The sequence below is a fragment of the Rhincodon typus genome, chromosome 16, assembly GCF_021869965.1.
Source record: "Rhincodon typus isolate 14 chromosome 16, sRhiTyp1.1, whole genome shotgun sequence".
Classification (NCBI taxonomy): Eukaryota; Metazoa; Chordata; class Chondrichthyes; order Orectolobiformes; family Rhincodontidae; genus Rhincodon; species Rhincodon typus.
This window is the reverse complement of record NC_063347.1, coordinates 28,863,464-28,882,216: the sequence shown is the minus strand read 5'-3', so window position 1 is coordinate 28,882,216 and position 18,753 is coordinate 28,863,464. Positions and strand designations below refer to the sequence as shown.

The following is an 18,753-nucleotide window of genomic DNA, read 5'->3' as shown; positions in this document are numbered from 1 at the left end:
GCCCGAAACGTCAGCCTCTCTGCGCCTATGATGCTGCTTGGCCTGCTGTGTTCATCCAGCCCTGCACCTTATGTTGGAGGTTATCTGTTTTGTGACATCTTAATTTAAAGACTAATTTAAAATACTGTTTCATCTTGCTGTGCCCAATTTTTCCAATTTCTCATCTAATGCTACGATAGCAATATGTATATATGATTCATAAAGAATAAACATTTAAACTATTATTAGTAGAATTTTGACTTCAGCATAACTGTTCAATTAAATCCAATCAGCCTGAATATCAACACTTAAAATGTAAGCGGAGGTAATCCTTTGACTTTTGAGAGGTAATATCATTCAGAAAATGAATAAGTTCATAATAAAAAGCTTTATTTTCATCGTAAAGCCTTCAGATTAGAAGTTATTTGTTTACCAGAAGTAAGAAAATGAGTAGGTACAATTCAATTTCTTTTAATTAATTATGAAGTTATGTCAAACATGAATAAGCTGAAGGTCACAGTAGCAATAACGTGCCAGTGGCAACAGTGAAATATCCTCCACCTTCCCTCGTGCCCCCTTCCACACCCCTCCCCCTCAACACCTCCACCAAGCACCACTTTCTTCCCTTCCTCTTTCTCACCGAAAGGTGTGACTTATGTTCAGTTTAGAACCCTCTGATACAGTAACTTAACAGACATTACTTGCTTGTGAGCTGGGACAGTGATTACTGGAAGGTAGCTAACCTCTCAACAGTATAAATTAATTAATCGTACTTTGATTCTTGGCTAGAATCCTGTCCAATGCTCCCCACCTTAACCTGGGGATGGGGATTTCATTAACCGTATTCCAAATTTATTTGGACTTAGATTGGCCATCACATCACAGTATACAAGTCAAAGAACTTTGTGTTCATTTATTTAATTTATAAATTGAGCATCACCTTTCGCAAGCAGACACTCACGACCTTTGATCAAGTCTAACATTTTAACACGATTCAGGTATTAGTCACATCACATGCAAAAGTCTAGAAATCTTCTTTAGTTTTCATTGTGCACAAGTGGCGGTTTTCTCATGATCTTTCTGAACACATAAGAGGCAACATTTTCTTTTACACAGAGTGGTCTGCGTATGGAATGAACTTCCTAAAGTAGTAGTGGATGCAGGTACAATTACAGCATTTAAAAGACATTTGGATAAAATTCATGAATAGGAAAGGTTTGGAAGGATATGGATCAGAGGCAGGCAAGTGGATCTAGTTTAGTTTGGAATGGTGTTCAGCATGGACTGATTGGCCCAAAGGGTCTGTTTCCGTGCTGTATGACTCTATGTTGTTAAATAGCTGTAAAGTGACTTAGTTACCTGCTGCAGAAGAGATAGTTCTTGTTTTTCTACAGGCTGAGGTGATAGACAGACAGCTATTTTTGCTTGTAGTGCTGGCACCACTGGTGAAGGTGGTCTCTCTAATATGGGATCTTTCAAGGACTGCTTTTTTTTCACTCGATGCTTTGGAACACTTTTTTCCAACAACTGCAATAGTTCCATCTGTCTTCTCATTTTTTTCTCTTCTCTCTCTCTTTGTAAGCCTTTAGGATAGCGTTCTGAAGCAGGGATGTATCTCTTACTTGTTTTGTTTGTGTTCCATTCTGGACGTTTCTCATTTTTCCCTTTTTTAGTTTTTGCAAATTGATCGCAGGAATCATCATATAATAAAACATTTTCTTTTTCAGTCACTGCAATCGTTTCATTTGGCTTCATCTTGGATTTCCTTGAGATTGACACAGTGTTGCATTCTGCAATTGTATCTGGTGTGTAGGACACTGCACTGTGGTCTGTAATTTCTGCACTGTGTTCAACTTTCACAATCAACTCAAAATCCTCTGGAAAACATAAACATCATTGCAATTCTCTATTTCAGTTGATAATTAAAAAAGCATTTGCTTTAGTTATAAAATCATTCTGTGAAAGAAATACAAGAGGAACTACTATAAAATTGTACTTTAAGGAAACATTGAACCAAAGTTAAATAAGGGTAGCAATAATTGCAGATTTAAAATTTAATTAAAAATGACTTGCCTTGTAAAAATGAAAATTTGTACTTTTTATCCAGTAAGTATGCAGGGCATATAATTAATGAAACAGGTCATGGGTTATTGTTTAGAAACTGAATTGTCACAGACAATTGAGAGAATTACTCAGGAAGAATTCCGACCAACAGCAACTATACAAATTCACCATTTCTTGAGTGATGTCAGATTTTGTCAACCATTTTGCCTAACAATATGAACCACTAAGATCAAAAGTATCATTTCTAGGAGTAGGGCATTGAACACTGTTTTTGCACGGTTTCTGGGAGTTTGTTTAATCATCCAAAATTAGATCAATGATCTTGTATATTATTTTACTTGGAATTATTAATAACTATATACTAAGTTATTGTTTCTTTGGAGGAACTGTCTTCAGAAAGATTTCACATAAATTAACACAAGCATTGTTCCTTGTATATGGCATCTTGAAATTTCAAATTCAAGCCATGTTTCAATATGATAAAATTTGTTTTCAAAAGATTATACAATGAAATTTTGTGATGACATAAAATTCATTCTGAAGCTAAGGTGTGAGGAGGATGCAGGGAAGCCTCGAGGTGACCTGGGCAGGTTCAGTGTACAGGTAAGAGCAGTGCAGATGAAACAATGTGAATTGTGTGAAGTTAAGTTTTCTTGGAAAAACAAAGAATGTGTTTCTTAAATGGCAAGAGGTTGGAAAGTGCTGACATCCGAAGGGACCTGGATGCCTTTGTTCATGAGTCATTCAAATGCAGCAAGCAATTAGGAAATCAAATGGTATTTTGGCCTTCACTGCAAAAGTAAAGATGTCCAGCTGCAATTATAGAATCTTGGAATACTGTGTAAAGTCTTGGTCTCCTTATCTAAAGCATGATGAATCTATCACAGAGGAAGTGCAATGGAGGTTCAGCAGAATAATCCTGCAGACGGTAGGATTATCCAAGGAGAAATTTATGATATTGGGCTGTATTTCCCGGAGATTTTAAGAATGAAACGAGAGCTCACGGAAACTGTAAAAATTCTCACAGGGTTAACAGGGTGGGTTTAGATAGAAATGTTACCCTGGTGGATAATTCTAGAATAAAGGACATTGGCCATTTAAGAGAAAGGTGAGGATGAATTTCTTCACTCAGTTGTATGTCTTTGTAATTTTCTACTGCAGAGGACTGTGGAAGATCAACGATTAAGCATGATCATTTCAAAATCTGATTGATTCGGGTTACTAATGGCATTATGAACTATGGGGGTGGCGCAGGAAAGTGGAACTGAATAGATGATCAACATAATCTACTAGAAAGGCAAAGTAAGCTCAATGGGTTGAATGGTCTGTTTCTGTTCCTATGTCCAGGGATGAGTTATTAAAGCTTTGCGGACAGACTGGAAAATCTGACATTGCTCTCCACTGAACAGAGAAGGTTAAGAGATTTGATAGAGCTGTTTACAAATCAAGTAGTGTTCAGGATAAGTAAATAAACTGTTATGAACATTAAGAAGTGGTTAAGAACAAGGCATAGGTTTAAGGTGACTGATAGTCGCACTAGCAGCAACCAACTAGCAGACCAACAGCTGAAGTGTTTGACAGAAAAATTCAATGTTCTTGTAACTGACCAGTCTAAGTGGAAAGACGATACTACCATCATACTTAGGCAGTTTTATAGTTTAGTAAAATTCACCAGTAAGTATTTTGCTGGACAAATACTTACCAGTTTGGATACCTCTGTCTTTTCTTGGAGAATCTTTTTCCATCACAGCTTGTCCCAGCACCTCACTAATGTCTTCACAGCCATGGCTACCAGGTGCTGTGCAGGAGCTTGTGCAGCTTGTGGCACCTGTCAATCATAAATAATGTAGTCAAATGGAAGTGAAAAAAGTTATGAAAACAATACATACTACATTCTTCGACAACATAATAATCACCACAAATTCTAAAATCTGCTGGTTATCTGTTACATACCTTCTTCGTTCTTCTGAAGATTTGAAATATCATGTCCTTTACGAACCAACTCTCTTATGCGCTGTTCTTGTTTCTGCCTTTGTGCCTCCTCTTGTGCCCTCTGTACAGTTTCATAAAGCATGTTGGTTTTACGATTATGGAATTCCTAGAAGATCAAAGATACTTTAAAGTATGTCAACTTTTGGGTTTTGTTTATAACGAACAAGAAGTCATTATTCTACAGTTTTAACTAGAAGTTCATAATTCGTCAGTTTTGTCAATCAATTAGCTGTTGTCAAAAAAAATCCACCAACGTTGCAGATTTACAATCACATTTTCTTCAGACCAAGTGGCATTCTCAATGCGCTTTGACACTGCAAGTACAACTTCAAACACTGCTGACAACATGAAGCTCTAGGGAAGATTTTGGGCATATTTCCAGAGCTGTAGAAGCAAACAAATGGGTAGCTTGGCCTTGATTTTTCATCACTGCAGATTAAAGGTGCATGTTTAGTGAATGGGAACCTTGTGTCTCAAGGCTATATTCCTGACCTCAGCTGATTTATCCATAATCCAGACTATTTGTACTTTCTTAGGTTGCCTCACCCAGACTTTCCTCCACGTCCAACTGGATGGGGGCCAAGATTGACTACGGCAAGTGTTGGAAAGCCTTCCACCACAGTGTGGTTGATGGCTGCCTCTTTTCTACCTATTCAAGCTTCCGTAAGAGTCTTTTTAAATAAGCATACAGCCAAACCTATGCAATCAAATACATAAGACTTTGCTGGTCGATTAACATTTAAGTGGCTGCTCTAGTGCACAGAAAAACTTAATGCCCCATTACAGACATTACGGAAAAAAGCAAAACTGATTTATACTTTTTGTATTCTTACAGTATCTTGCTGCCAATTAATTTTTCTTTAAAGCAGTCACCATTGTTCTGAAGGCAAATACAGCAAATATTTTGCATACAGCAAGATCCCATAAAAAAGACAAATGGGATTCATGAGTTTGGTGTTGTTGTTTGACTGAAGAATCACTTGATCAGAACACTTAGAACATGGAAACAAGCATTTAAGTTCCATACTCATTCTAGAGACAGGACACATTCTCACAGAATTGCATGAACATGTACACATAGAGTTTCTGTTCAGTTCACAGAATAGGATTAGAATGCATGGACATCTAACACAAAGATAAGAAGAGTTCCATCAGCTGAGCCAATAAACAGTTAAAAAAAAAGTATTGAATTAAGTGTTGAAATAACACTATATTTTTTAGTCAGTGCTTCAAGATCAGGAAATATATGTTACTGAGCAAAATATCCAGAAAAGGGCAAAAAACTTAAAAGTACATTTTAGTTTCAGATAAGGTAGTATTTAAAAACTGAATGAAGATATTGCTCAACTGGAAGCTCCACCCACAATGTAAAGTTAAATAGGTAATAACACCTACTTCCTTTTCCCTTTGTGCTCGAGTTTCTTCCTCATATTGTTGTCTCAACCTTTCTCTCTCCTTTGCCAAACGAAGTTCTTCTTTTTGTTCTTCTTCTCTTTTCTGATCTTCTTCCAGCTGCTTCTGTCTGCGGCGCTCTTCTACCTGGATGGCTATAGCTTTCTAAAGAACAAGATTAAAATAAATTAGCTATCATGTTATGGAAGATTACAATTAATTTTATATTATCCATTATCTTCTTAAAATATCATTAAATAGGTTTTCACAAGATCTAAAGAATGTAAAGGCAGTGATGAAACCTTGTTTTATTGAATTAACAGGAAATAGGCTGTGTTTAGTCAATTCCTCATATTGTTGTTTACTTTTAGATCTTAACAGAATTCCATATTTCGTACTTTTCAACTGTGATCCTGTTTCAACTGCTGCTGTTTGTCATAGCTTGAGCGAATCAGCATAGTTATGTTTCATAGAAACAGGAATAGAGACTGTACTTCAAATAACAATGATAGACATCCAGGATCCTCATCATAATAACCTCCAGAAACTATAAAGAACAAAACTGTCTAAGTGGGGAGCTTATGGTGCGCAGTATATGAAATTCAGAAATAATTATTCAGATGCAAGTATTGGGCTCAACAGCTTTAAGAAGTCCGTAGTTTGAAAAAGGAGAAAACTGTCCATGAATAAAAGCCAGCAGCTACTCGTGAGTTGGTGAGATTAGAAAACTGTTTTTTTTGCCTCTTGACAGCAGAGTAACAGAAGGTTCGATTTATTACAGGAATCCAAAATTCTGAGAGATTACAGTGGAATAAAGAAAATGTGTTTCGATCGTGGCAGAAGTAACTTTAAAAAGAGAATTGGATATTTACCATCAATAATATCCAACAAAGCTCAAGTCAAGGGGTTGGTGGATTACTTCCTGCATGCCTGGATAAGTGCTGTTCTTCCAAAAATAAAACTGAAGCTTATTACTATCCAGGACAAAGCAGTCCATTTAACTGTCATCCCACCAATAAGTGAAGCATTTGATCCCTCACTACCATCAAATAGTGGCCACAGTTTGCAACAATTTAGGAAGCCTCCTTTGATACAACTTTCCAAATGTGCAAGTTCTACCAGCTACAAGAACAGCACAACGCACAAGGGAACATCACCATCTGCAAGTACTTCACCAAACCACACACCCTCCTGACTTGAACCTACATCTCTATTCCTTCACAGACACATCAAAATCCAAGAACTCCTTTGCCACTAATGCTGTGGGTGCACTTTCACCGCATGACTGCAGTATTTCAAGACAGCTCACCATCATCTTCTCAAATGCTATTAGTGATGGGTTAATGCTGACCTAATGTTAATGCTAGCAATGCTCAAATCTAATGAATAGGATTGCAGGGACATGTAGAAGGAGTACAGAAGTGGAACTAAAGAGTGGTATTGGCTGAGGTCGAAGGGGTGCACCAATTCCTTTCTAGATTCCTTCACAAGCTAGAACAAATTTTAAATTTAACCAGAGTGATAATATGACCAATTCACTAGGCTTAGGCTGCGTCTGATAGAAGTAGAATCAATTCAGCCAGGTTTGTTTTGTTAAGGATAACAGATTTAAAACTTTAACAAACATGCAAAGATTATTAATTTTACAAAATTTAGAATGTGCGAAGATAGAAATGACTCATATTCTAACATCCCAAACATGAAGCAAATATGGGTGACAGTGATGCTGCAGTCAAACAGATCCTACAGATTCCTCAGCAACTGACTCCCAGGTCTGAGTGACACAATGGGTCACCAAATCTAATTAAAACTTCACAAGGGATTATGATTCTTGTCTGAACTATCTGTACCCCAAATATTACGTTTGCTTAACTGCTGCCTCCTGCAATACAAAATGATGTAACAAAATAATGGAATTCATCATAGTGGGCATAAGTATAATATGCTGAATCACCTCCCCCTATGTTTTTAGATTTTACAACTCTTTTGACACTGGTCAGAGATAAACTTGTGCATGGATTGTAACACATTGTTTCACCTTTGGGTTGTGGATATGGGTGCATATTAAGGAAATTTGCTGGAAATTTTAAAGTTAACATCACTTTCTTGGCCTTTTTGAGATCTTCCCCGATTCCATAAATTGTTATTCTTCAACAATGATACAAAGGAGGAAACAAAAGATCATACTACATATTTTGAAACTTGAAAATACTGTCAGCAAACTACACTATGAAAAAAGTATAAAATTGACATGATTTTAATAATGCATGCACGAGATTTGTTTTCTTAAAGATCATATGATCACCTGGTGTTCCAGTTGCTTCTTTCGACGCAAATCTCGTTCTTCAATCTGTGCTGGGTCTAATAAGGCAGTCATTGATCGCAAAAAGCTGAAATATAGTAATATTGAAAAACTTCACATGTTCTTTTAAGATTTGGTAATGTTGAAAGCATGGGAAAACTAAAAAAAAGTATTAAAATAATGTATCACCTGACTGTCAATTGTGATAGACTAGTTTATTAGATATAACTCAAACAAACATGCTTAAATTATTGACCGAAAGGTTTAGACTACACAGTTAAGTGACTTATCGTTTGATATTCGCAAGTTAACTTAAGGTAAATATGGGTACAAACAATGGTCGAACACATCATAGTGTACATCAAATAGCACGTGATTAAACAGATCCGATAGAGTTTTCAGCAAATCCCCATGCCACAATGTCACTATCATGGGGACAGTTTAATGAGTTACAGTGATTCTCAAAGGACAACAACTCTTCACTTTCAACAACTGAGTCCTGAACTCTTTCAAAAGCTATTCCGCCATGACTGCCTCAATGGCTGCTCATGTTCTTCTGGTTCTCTTCCTTTCCTGGGATTACGCTTCTCTGGATTCTTGATTACTGCATTCTGGCACTTAGTTATAAGGTCAACTCGAGCTTTTCACGAACAGCAAGTTACATCAAGTTAGTATTTCCCCTGGATTTTTCTTGAGCTTTTATTTGACTCTCTGGCTCAGAGAAAATACTGCTTGTGAACTTTTCAACTCCCACTCTCTATTGTACTGAACTTTCAACTGTGTACAAACTTCCTTTGAACGTTTCGCATCTTTGAGGACTTAACTGAGTCCTCACGAGAGCTAAGCAACTGCTCTAGAACTATTCTGAGCCTCAACCATACAGAACCTGATGAAAGCTAACAGAAGCCCTGCCTAACATGGAGTCTGCTTCTCTCTCTCTCGCATCTACACTCACTGCCCATCACCTTTGATTATATTCCATTGGATTCTTGAAAACTGCAATCCAGCACTCACTCATAAGTGATGGCGGCTGGTAAAATCGTCAGGTTATATGCAGAAAATAGGGAGGTGGGTGGAGTAGGGAGTAAAACGATAGGATAGAGCCGTAAAAGAGAGAAAGACAGTTGGACAGACAAAGGAGTTGAGAACGATCAGGCTGGGAGGGTGAATAGTTGTTAATGGAGACTATTAGTCACTAACAACAGGTAGTGTGTAATGGCAGGCTATGTGCTAACAAGGTCTGGTGTGTGGGGTTGGGGGCCGGGACATGGCAGAGTTTAGGCCCCAAAATTATTGAACTCGATATTCAGTCCAGAGGGCTGCAGGGTCCCCAAGCAGAAAATGAGGTGTTGTTCTTCCAGCTTGCGTTGAGCTTCACTGGAACACTGCAGCAAGCCAGATACAGAGATGTTGGCCAGGGAACAGGGTGGTGCGTTAAACTGGCAGGCAACAGGTACTTCAGGGTCTTTTTTGTGAGCAGAACGTAGATGTTCTGCGAAGCGGTCACCCAGTATACACTTCGTTTCCCCAGTGTAGAGGAGACCACGTTGTGAGCAGCAAATGCAGTAGACCAGATTCTGGGAAGTGCAGGTGAAGTGTTGCTTCACCTGGAAGGTATGTTTGGGCCCTTGGATATTGGGGAGGGAGGAGGTAAATGGGCAGGTGTTGCATGTTTGCCGATTACAGGGGAAGGGCCGTAGGGCTGTGGGGATGTTGGGAGTGAAGGAAATGCGGACCAGGGTGTCCCAGAGGGAATGGTCCCTGCGGAAGGCGGACAAGGGAGGGGAGGGGAATATGCGTCAGGTAGTGGCATCTTGCTGGAGGTGGCGGAAATGGCTTCTGATGAGCTTCTGGATATGGATGTTGGTGGGATAGTAGGTAAGGACAAGTGAAACCCTATCGCTGTTGCAGGAGGGAAGAGAAGGAGTGAGGGCGGAAGTGCAGGAGATGGGTCGGACCTGGTTGAGGGCCCTGTGCTGGGGAAACCTCAGTTGAGGAAGAAGGTGGATATTTCGGAGGCTCACTTGTCGAAGTTGGCCTCATCTGAACAATTACAACAGAGACGGAGGAACTGAGAGAATGGATGGAGTCTTTACAGGAAGTGGGGTGTGAGGATGTATAGTCCAGGTAGCTGTGGGAGTCAGTGGGTTTGTAATGGATATTAGTGGCCAGTCTATCCCCAGAAATGGAAACAGAAAATGTCGAGGAAGGGAAAGGAGGGGTCAGAGATAGACCAGGTGAAAGTGAGGGCAGGGTGGAAATTGGAAGCAAAAATCGATGAAGTTTTCCAATTCCAGATGAGAGAGGGAAGCAGCACCAATGATATCAGCGATGTATCGGAGAAAGAGTTGTGGGTAAGGTCCAGAATAGGACTGGAACAAGGAATGTTCCACGTACCGCATGAAGAGACAGGCATAACTAGGGCCCATGCGGGTACCCTTGGCCACCCCTCTTACCTGAAGAAAATGAGAGGAGCTAAAAGAGAAGTTGTTGAGGGTGAGGGCGAGCTCGGCCAAGCGGAAGAGGGTGGTTGGATGGTTGAGGTCTTTGCTCCAGGAAGAAGCAGAGAGCCCTAAGACCCTCCTGGTGGGAAATGGACATGTAAAGGGATTGCATGTCCATGGTAAAGAGGAGGCAGCTGCAACTGGCAAACTAGAAGTTTTGAAACCGGCGTAAGGTGTCAGAGGAATCATGGATGTACGTGGGCAGGAAGTGGACCAGGTGAGAGAAGACCGAATCAGGTAGGAAGAGATGAGTTCTGTGGGGCAGGAGCAGGCTGAAACAATGGATTTGCCCAGACAGTCCTGTTTGTGGATTTATGGGAGGAGGTAGAAGAGAGCTGTGTGGGGCTGGGGGACTATCAGCTTGGAAGCCAGGAGGGGGAATTCACCGGATGAAATGAGATCAGTTATTGTAGTAGACACAATGGCCTGATGTGTCATGGTGGGGTTATGGTCCAGGGGAAGGTAGGAGGAGGTATCTGAGAGCTGGCACTCAGTCTCTGCAAGGTAGGGGTCAGTACGCCAGACTACAACAGCACCACTCTATCGACAGGCTTAATAACAAAGTCAGGGTTAGATCTGAGTGCACGGAGTGCAGTCAGTTCGGAGGGAGATAGATTGGATTCGATGAGGGGAGTAGAGAAATTGAGGTGACTAATAACACGTTGACAGTTCTCAATGAACAGATTGAGTGCAGGTAAAAGGCCGGAGGGAGGGGTCCAGGTGAAGGGAGAATGGTGGAACTGGGCCTGCTGAGCGTTTCCATCAACTTTGTTTTTGTTCCCGATTTACAGCATCCAGTTCTTTCAGTTTTTACTCACTCATAAGTACAACTCTAGCATTTCACAAGCGCCAAGCTTCAGTAAGTCAGTTCTGCCCTTGGATATTTTTGTGAGCTTCCTTCAAGCCCTTCACAAATCCTGGCATTGTCCTGAGCTCCAATTACACAAAGCCTTTCAACTAATTTAAGACATCCTTCGAGACCCAACTATCTAGTTGCTCAGTTGCCTAACTTTTAACTGTGCGCAGGCTTCTTCCAGCACTCACTGCTCTTTGGACTTTGCAGGGGCCTCATTAGAGTTTTTTTTTTTCCCAACCAGTTTTTTTTAAAAAAATCACTTGTTGGATGCCGGCATCACTGCTGGACCAGCATTCATGGCCCACCCCTAGTTGGCCTTGAGAAGGTGTTGGTGAGGTATCTCTTGAACTTTGCAGTCTCTGTGCTGTAGGTAGATCCACAATGCTCTTAGAGAGAATTCAGGATTTTTACCCAGAGACAGTGGATGAACAGAGATATATTTCCAAGTCAGGGTGCTGAGCGCCTTGGAGGGGAACATGTAGGTGTTGTTGCTCCCATGTACCTGCTGCCCACGTCCTTCTAGATAGAAATGACTGTGGGTTGGGAAGGTGCTGTCTAAGGATCTTTGATGAATTTCTACAATGCATCTTGGAGACAGTACACACGTCTGCAACTGAGCGTTTGTGTTGGAGGGAGTTGATGCTTGTGGATGTGCTGCCAATCTAGCAGGCTGCTTTAAGTTGGGATGGTGTTAAGCATCTTGAATGCTGTTGGAGCTATGCTCATCCAGGCAACTGAGGAGTATTCAATTACACTGCTGATTTTTATTTTAAAAAATACTGCCTCAAGATTTATCTATAATAACTAACTCTTCTGGTTCACTACAGCTGACAATGCCATAATAGTTGCTATTTTGTTTGAGCAATTTGAACATTTTCAGCTGTAATTACGCTTCTGTTGCGCAATTATTTGGCATTTCTTCAAAAACTTGTTCACAAGATGTGGGTGTCTCTGACTATGCCAGCATTTATTGTCCATCCTTAATTGCCTTTGATGAAGTAGTGTTGAGCTGCCTTTGTGAACCATTACAGACCATCTGGTGTAGGTATACCCACCATGTTGTTGGGGGTGATGTTCTAGCTGTTGACCCAGTGACAGTGAAGAAACAGCAATATGGTTCCATGTCAGGTGGTGTTCGACCTGAAGAGCAACTTGCAAGCAGTGGGTGTTCCTCTGATTTTGCTGCCACTGTCGTCCTAGGTAGCAGAGGCTGCAAGTTTGGAAGTTGCTGTTGATGTTGCCTTGGTGAGTTGCTGCACTGCCAAAGGAATGAATATTGAAGATGGTGGATGGGTTCCAGTCAAGCATTCTGCTTTAAACAGTGTTGAGCTTGGAGTGTTGTTGGAGCTACACTCATTTAGGCAAGTGAAGAATGTTCGATCACACTCCTGCTTTGTGTCTTATAGGTGGAAGACAGGCATTGTAGAGACAGGAGCCAAATTACTTGCTGCAGAATTCCTTGCCTCTGATTTCAGTTGCCACTGTATTTACATATCTGGTCAGTTCAGTTTCTGGTCAAGAGTAACCCTCTGAAGGTTAATAGTAGGGGATTCAGTGATAGCAATGCTGTTGAATATCAAGGGGAAAGGGTTAGATTCTTAGATGTTGGAGATGGTTACTATATAGCATGTAAATGGTTGAATAGCATGGTTGTTATTCTATATATTTCTTGCTATATATAGACATGGGCTACTTAAGTATCTGAGGAGTGGTGAATGGTATTGAACATTGTGCAGTCATCAGTGAACATTCCCAATTTGAAGAGAGCTATCCATGATTCCCATTAACTCCAATATTGCTCTTTTGTTCCACACCTGATCAAATGCTGCCTTCATGTCAAGGGCAATCAATCTCACCTCACCTCTGTAGTTGAGTTCTTCTGTCTATGTTTAGAGCAAGGCTTAATGAGGACAGGAGTTGAGCCATAATGTAGAAACCTGACCTGAGAGTCAGTGAACTTGAGTGCTGCTCAAGAGCATTATCAACAACCTCTTTCATCACTTTGCTAATTAAGGAGAGTCGACAGATACAACAGTAAATTCTCCAGGTTGGAGTTACATAGAAACATAGAAAACAGGAGCAGGGAGGAGGCTATTTGGCCCTTCGAGCCTGCACTGCCATTCTTCACTATCATGGCTGATGGCCCAACTCAATAACCTAACCCTGCTTTCTACCCATAACCTTTGATCCTATTTACCCCAACTGCTATATCTAGTCACCTCTTGAATACATTCAATGTTTTGCCATCAACTACTTCCAGTGATAATGAATTCCAAAGGCTCTTTGGGTGAAGAAATGTCTCCTCATCTCCATCCTACATCGTCTACCCCGGATCCTCAGATTGCGGCCCCTGGTTCTGGACACACCCACCATCGGGAACATCCTCCTTGCATCTACCCTTTCCAGTCCTGTTAGAATTTTATAAATCTCTATAAGACCCCCGTCATTTGTCTAAACTCTATTTGTCCTTTTTTTTTTTTAAATGAACAGAACATACTTGAGAAATCTTCCATATTGGTAGGTAGATGCCAATGTTGTAGCTGAACTGGAACAGCTCAGCTAGGGGCATCGGTGATAGCAAGAACTGCAGATGCTGGAGTCAGAGTCAATACAGTGTGGAGCTACAGCGAGAGGAATACAGCAGCTCAGGCAGCATCAGAGAAGCAGGAGAGTCGATGTTTCATTTCAGGACACTGCATTAGGACTGGGTGAAAGTCCTGACCCGAAATGCTCCTCTGATGCTGCCTGACCTGCCGTGTTCCTCCAGCTCCACACAAGATTGACTTGACTTAGCTATGGGCATGGTTGGTTCTGCAGCTCAAGTCTTCAATGCTACTGCCAGGATGTTGTTAGGATCTATAGCCTTTCCAGTGCCATTAGCTGTTTCTTAATATCATGTGGAGTAAATCAAATTGGCTGAAGACTGGCATGTGTGATGTTGGGGACCTCAGGTGAAGGCAGAAATGGCTCATAATATGGCAAAGAAGCATGCAATTACTTCAGCCATGTCTTCTGTCATTATGCAAAAAATAAAACTTAATGTGCTTCACACAAATATGGTAAGACAAACTGCAAAAGTGCACCAAAAATACTATTAGAATAAGTGAGGAAAAGATAGATTTTATAGAAGTGTCTTAAATAAGGAATGAGACATTATGAAGTGAAGAGGTTCAAGAAGGGAATTCGACAGATTAAAAGGCAAGGTCATGAATGGCTAGCAATTAAAATCGTGAAATTCAGGAGGCCAGAATTAGAGGAGCACAGTTATCTTTGAGGGTTTGGGACTGGAAGAGATTGCAAAGATAGGAAGGTGAAGCCATGAATGGATTTGTAATCAAGGATGAAGATTTTAATACGGAGGCACTGTTTGATGGGAAGCTGGTGTAAATGACTGAGCACAGGTGTTATGCAACTTGGTGCAAGTCTCAGTTGGCGATTTTGGATAACCAGGCTTACTGACCATGGAATGTAAAAGGCCAGCCAGTAACATGCTGGAATAGTCAAGTCTGAAGATAACAAAGACATGGATGAGAGTTTAAATCTTAAATGAGCCGAGGAAGTGATGGAGTCATGCAGTGGAATATACAAAAGTTGTAGATGAGCCTAACCTGGTCTTCTGTGGGTTAGACAGCACATCAGGTCCCATAAAAACGCTGATGTTTCCTGTATTTTCTCTAGCTGAAGAGTTATGGTGACGGAGTACAGGAACTGCATGAGTGGGAAGCTGCTGTAACTCAGACGATTCAGAAGACTTTTCCAGTGTTGATTCAGAAGATTTTTCCAGTGCTGATCCAGAAGTGTTCACAGAAATTGGAGTCTGCTGCTCAGGTTTCTTCTGGTAAGAATCAAAGTGCATAGCCCATCTGTTATGGTCATCATCCTATTAAAACAGGAGACAGGCAATGGTTGATTATTAGAAAAGTGTAGGGAAATTTTTAATCCACCCCAGCTGGCTGGATCATGGCTGTGCTTAGTTAAAAATAGCTCTACAAACACTTTTCCCATTTCTGCTAGATTTCCAAAAGATACTTATTTGAACTCTACAAAGCACTTAACTGATTCATTAATAGATGTACCTCATGTCATTAGAACTCTAATGGCATTTTAAAAAGGTTGCTGAAAGGGTTACCCTCCAAGGCCACCCTACTCATTAAAAATCAAAGGAGAAAAACAGGGGGACCAAACTGAAATTAAAATGTTTCCATACTGAAGATAAAAGAAACAGGACAGATTCTGAAACTCATATGCCTTCCAAACCTTTGCAAACGTTGAATGGCTTTGATCTCCTTCCCATGATTTATTTTACTACCGATATTTTGTTACAAAGTTGTGTAGAGTAATTGTGAATTGGAAGGCAGGAAGCTAGAATTTGTTTGTAAAAAAAAAATGATATAGGGACCATGCACTATTCTCCTTTTAAGAGGGAAAGTACTTTTCTAGGCTTAGAAATTAATACAGAAAATAGATCTGCAAGCAGCTGAAGATTACAGATAGTTCTAAAAATTGAAACATGTATCAATTGGCTGTGTGATTGAAAACCTTAGGCTTGTTTTGATATTTTGGCAACTAGCTGGAATCAGCCAATTAATTTAAACCAAGCACTTAGAAACTGAAAGTCAATTGAATTTAAATCTGGTGGTGTTGATAACCGGGGATCAATCCTAGATTAAGAAATGGATGGGTGAGAGCAAACCCACCATCTGAGGAATACATATCTAGCTCTCACACAAAATCACTAAGCTCTCTAAAAAAGTACCATAAAAAGGCACCACAGCACTTCTAGCTAAGAGTCCTCACTGAGGAAATTACAAAGGAAACATCCCTGATAGCAGGATCAGCAGAAGAAAGGTTGGAGAGACAGTGGAGAAGGCAGAGCATTCCAGAAGACACATTCTGTGTGAATTTTGAGAGTCTAAATTTACTGTTTTCTTATCTCTTGGATTTATATAAGTGGGACCGGTGTTTACGGAAACAGCACACCAGTAGAATTTAATTCAGTTAGAAAATAGTTAGTAGTCGGGTGGAATTGTTCAGTTTGTTAGTAATTCTGTTCATTTGTTCACTGTTAGGATTAAATCAATAAATTGTTATTTGTTACTTATAAAGTGAGTATCTGCGATTCCTTTCATTTAACTCTTAACAGATTTTAAGGGCAAGGTGAGCTTCCGAGTGTTTCAGGTTTAATTATTAGAAGGGAACCTCTACTCCCGCCATAACAGATTGGGTCTGGCATTTCGGTTTATTATCAAAGGGGCTTGACCTTTAACCTCCCCTTTGTAACAATTTGAACACTGGAGTTGTAGTCAGCCAACTGTTTCATTTTGACCATTTTCATTGGAAGCCGTCTGGTTGCTTGTTGGTTGCACACAAGGCCAAAGTCTCAGTACTACTGCGCTTCCAACTGAGAATCGGTCGCACACACATTGGTGTACACATGTACACACACACACACACACACACACACACACAGAATATTCGGAAAAACAAGCATTAGTACAAGAATGATTATACTGATCAAATGAATCATTCATAGAAGCCAAAAAAACGACGTGATTATAAATTGGGAAATCGTTTTTATGCCTCATCAACCTTTCCCAATTGAGTGTGAAATAAATACACCCAAAAGTTGCCTTAAGAAAAGTTAGGGGATAAAAGCAATAATTTACTTCTCTATTGTATGGCTCTACTAGTGAATCTCAATGTGCTTTACATTAGAGGAAAAGTAGATATTTTCCTTCCAATTAATTAAATAAACTCCAAGTAGCACAGGAACAGAAACAGAAGTTGCTGGAAAAGCTCAGCAGGTCTGGCAGCATCTGTGAAGAACAAAAAGTCAAAGTTAACACTTCGGGTCCGGTCACCCTTCGTCACAACTGATGGTAGCTGGAAAACGTTGATTTATATGCAGAAAATAGGGAGGGGGTTGGGGTAGGCAGTAAATGGTAGGGTAAATGTTCATCCCTCATGTTTTGAATCCTCCCAGGATCACATATCTCCGCGACATTCAACGTTCCACGGACAGCTGCTCTCGGTGCATCCTGAGATCCATACTCAGCGCCATGTGGCATCACATGCACGCTCTTGACCTTTCTCTCTAACAGCATCACAACACACTGGCTCAGGGTTGCACCACTCCACAGTTCCACTTCATCCTCCAACTCATTCAAGAATTTTTTTCTTTTCCTTTTAGGCATTAACGCCCACAAGATGCAGCAACTCAGAGATACCCATGGCCCTCTGGAACCTTCCTCTCCTTCCCTTCCTTCTGACTCCATTCCCTCCCAAAACCCTAACTCCTGTCAGGTATTCATCATCCCTCCTAACCTTCCGTTCTCCAATGCCGAACGCTCTGTACCCAGCAAAGACCTCAGCTTTATTCCTTTTCATCCCCACCTTAACGAATTTCAGGCACGACATGACGTCGAACTCTTCTTCTCCTGACTTCGCCTCTGTGCCTGTTTCTTTTGGAAAAAGAGTCCTCCCCCTGTCCCACAGACCCTTTTGCCCAGTTCCAACACTCTCCCCCTACCTGGACTCCTCCCTCTGGCCTTTTACGAGTGCAGGTAAAAAAAACCCTGATCTTCCAGTTGCCTGCCACTTTAACACACCACCCCGTTTCCTGGCCAACATCTGTGTCTCTGGCTCGCTGCAGTGTTCCAGCGAAGATCACCGCAAGCTGGAAGAACAAAATCTCATTTTCCACTTGGGGACCCTGCAGCCCTCCGGACTGAATATCGAGTTCAATAATTTTAGGGTCTAAACTCTCCCATGTCATAGCCCCCTACCCTACACACCACGGCTTGTTTTCACATAGCCTGCCATTACACACCACCTGTTATTAGTCACTAATAGTCCCCATTAACAACTATTCACCCTCCCAGCCCGATTGTTATCAACTCCTTTGTCTGTCCAACTGCTCTTCTCTCTCTTCAGGCTTTATCCTTTATCCGATTGTTTACTCCCTATCCCATCCCCCTCCCTATTTTCTGCATATAAACCGATGTTTTCACAGCTACCATCAGTTCTGAGGAAGGGTCACCAGACCCGAAACTTTAACTCTGTTTTTTCCTTCACGGATGCTGCCAGACCTGCTGAGCTCTTCCAGCAGCTTGTTTTTGTTCCTGATTTACAGCATCCAAAGTTCTTTTGGTTTTTATTCCCAAGTAGCACAGTATGGCAACAGTGCAGCACAGCAAGAATTAAAGGCTGAACAAGTTGTTTCCAGATGTATTACCATGCTTTTTCTTAAGAAATACCTCTGAATATTTTAACTTTTCTTGCAGCTTTCTAATTTTTATTTCCTCTCTTTGTTTATTCAGTTCTTGGAGCCACTTCTTTTGTTGTTCACGTTTTACTGCACTGAAAGGATGATCTAGTGGTGCAGATTCCTATATGACACCAAAACGAAACACTTCAAAACACTTCACAGAATAAATTAACTTAAAAATATGCAGAAATCATCCTACATGTGATCTGATGATTTGTTAGTGGGGTAACTGGTAGTCTCTTATGATGCAGTGATTGCACTGATGCATGTTTTAGTTTAATTCTACGTGCACAACATAAATTTAGTACAGCAATAACTTCCAGTAATAAAACTAACACTTGCTGATGCCCGAGGACAAGCAGGATGGATCAAAGGATGCACTTTAACACCAATCCAG

General features: G+C 40.7%; 1 protein-coding gene across 6 annotated transcripts in view; it reads right to left on the bottom strand.

The window, feature by feature from the left end:
* The window catches only part of ccdc66 (coiled-coil domain containing 66), a 73,621-nt gene that overhangs the window by 19,852 nt on the left and 35,016 nt on the right, over nucleotides 1-18,753 (bottom strand). For 5 of the 6 annotated variants that reach the window (XM_048606785.1, XM_048606788.1, XM_048606787.1 and 2 more), the window contains 7 exons: nucleotides 18,346-18,477; nucleotides 14,698-14,969; nucleotides 7,733-7,817; nucleotides 5,431-5,592; nucleotides 3,997-4,141; nucleotides 3,746-3,871; nucleotides 1,339-1,856 (listed from right to left, as the gene is read on the bottom strand). In XM_048606785.1, the coding sequence (XP_048462742.1) occupies nucleotides 1,339-1,856; nucleotides 3,746-3,871; nucleotides 3,997-4,141; nucleotides 5,431-5,592; nucleotides 7,733-7,817; nucleotides 14,698-14,969; nucleotides 18,346-18,477 (1,440 nt within the window). The remainder of the gene's footprint in view (nucleotides 1-1,338; nucleotides 1,857-3,745; nucleotides 3,872-3,996; nucleotides 4,142-5,430; nucleotides 5,593-7,732; nucleotides 7,818-14,697; nucleotides 14,970-18,345; nucleotides 18,478-18,753) is intronic. The other variant, XM_048606790.1, reaches the window with a different exon arrangement.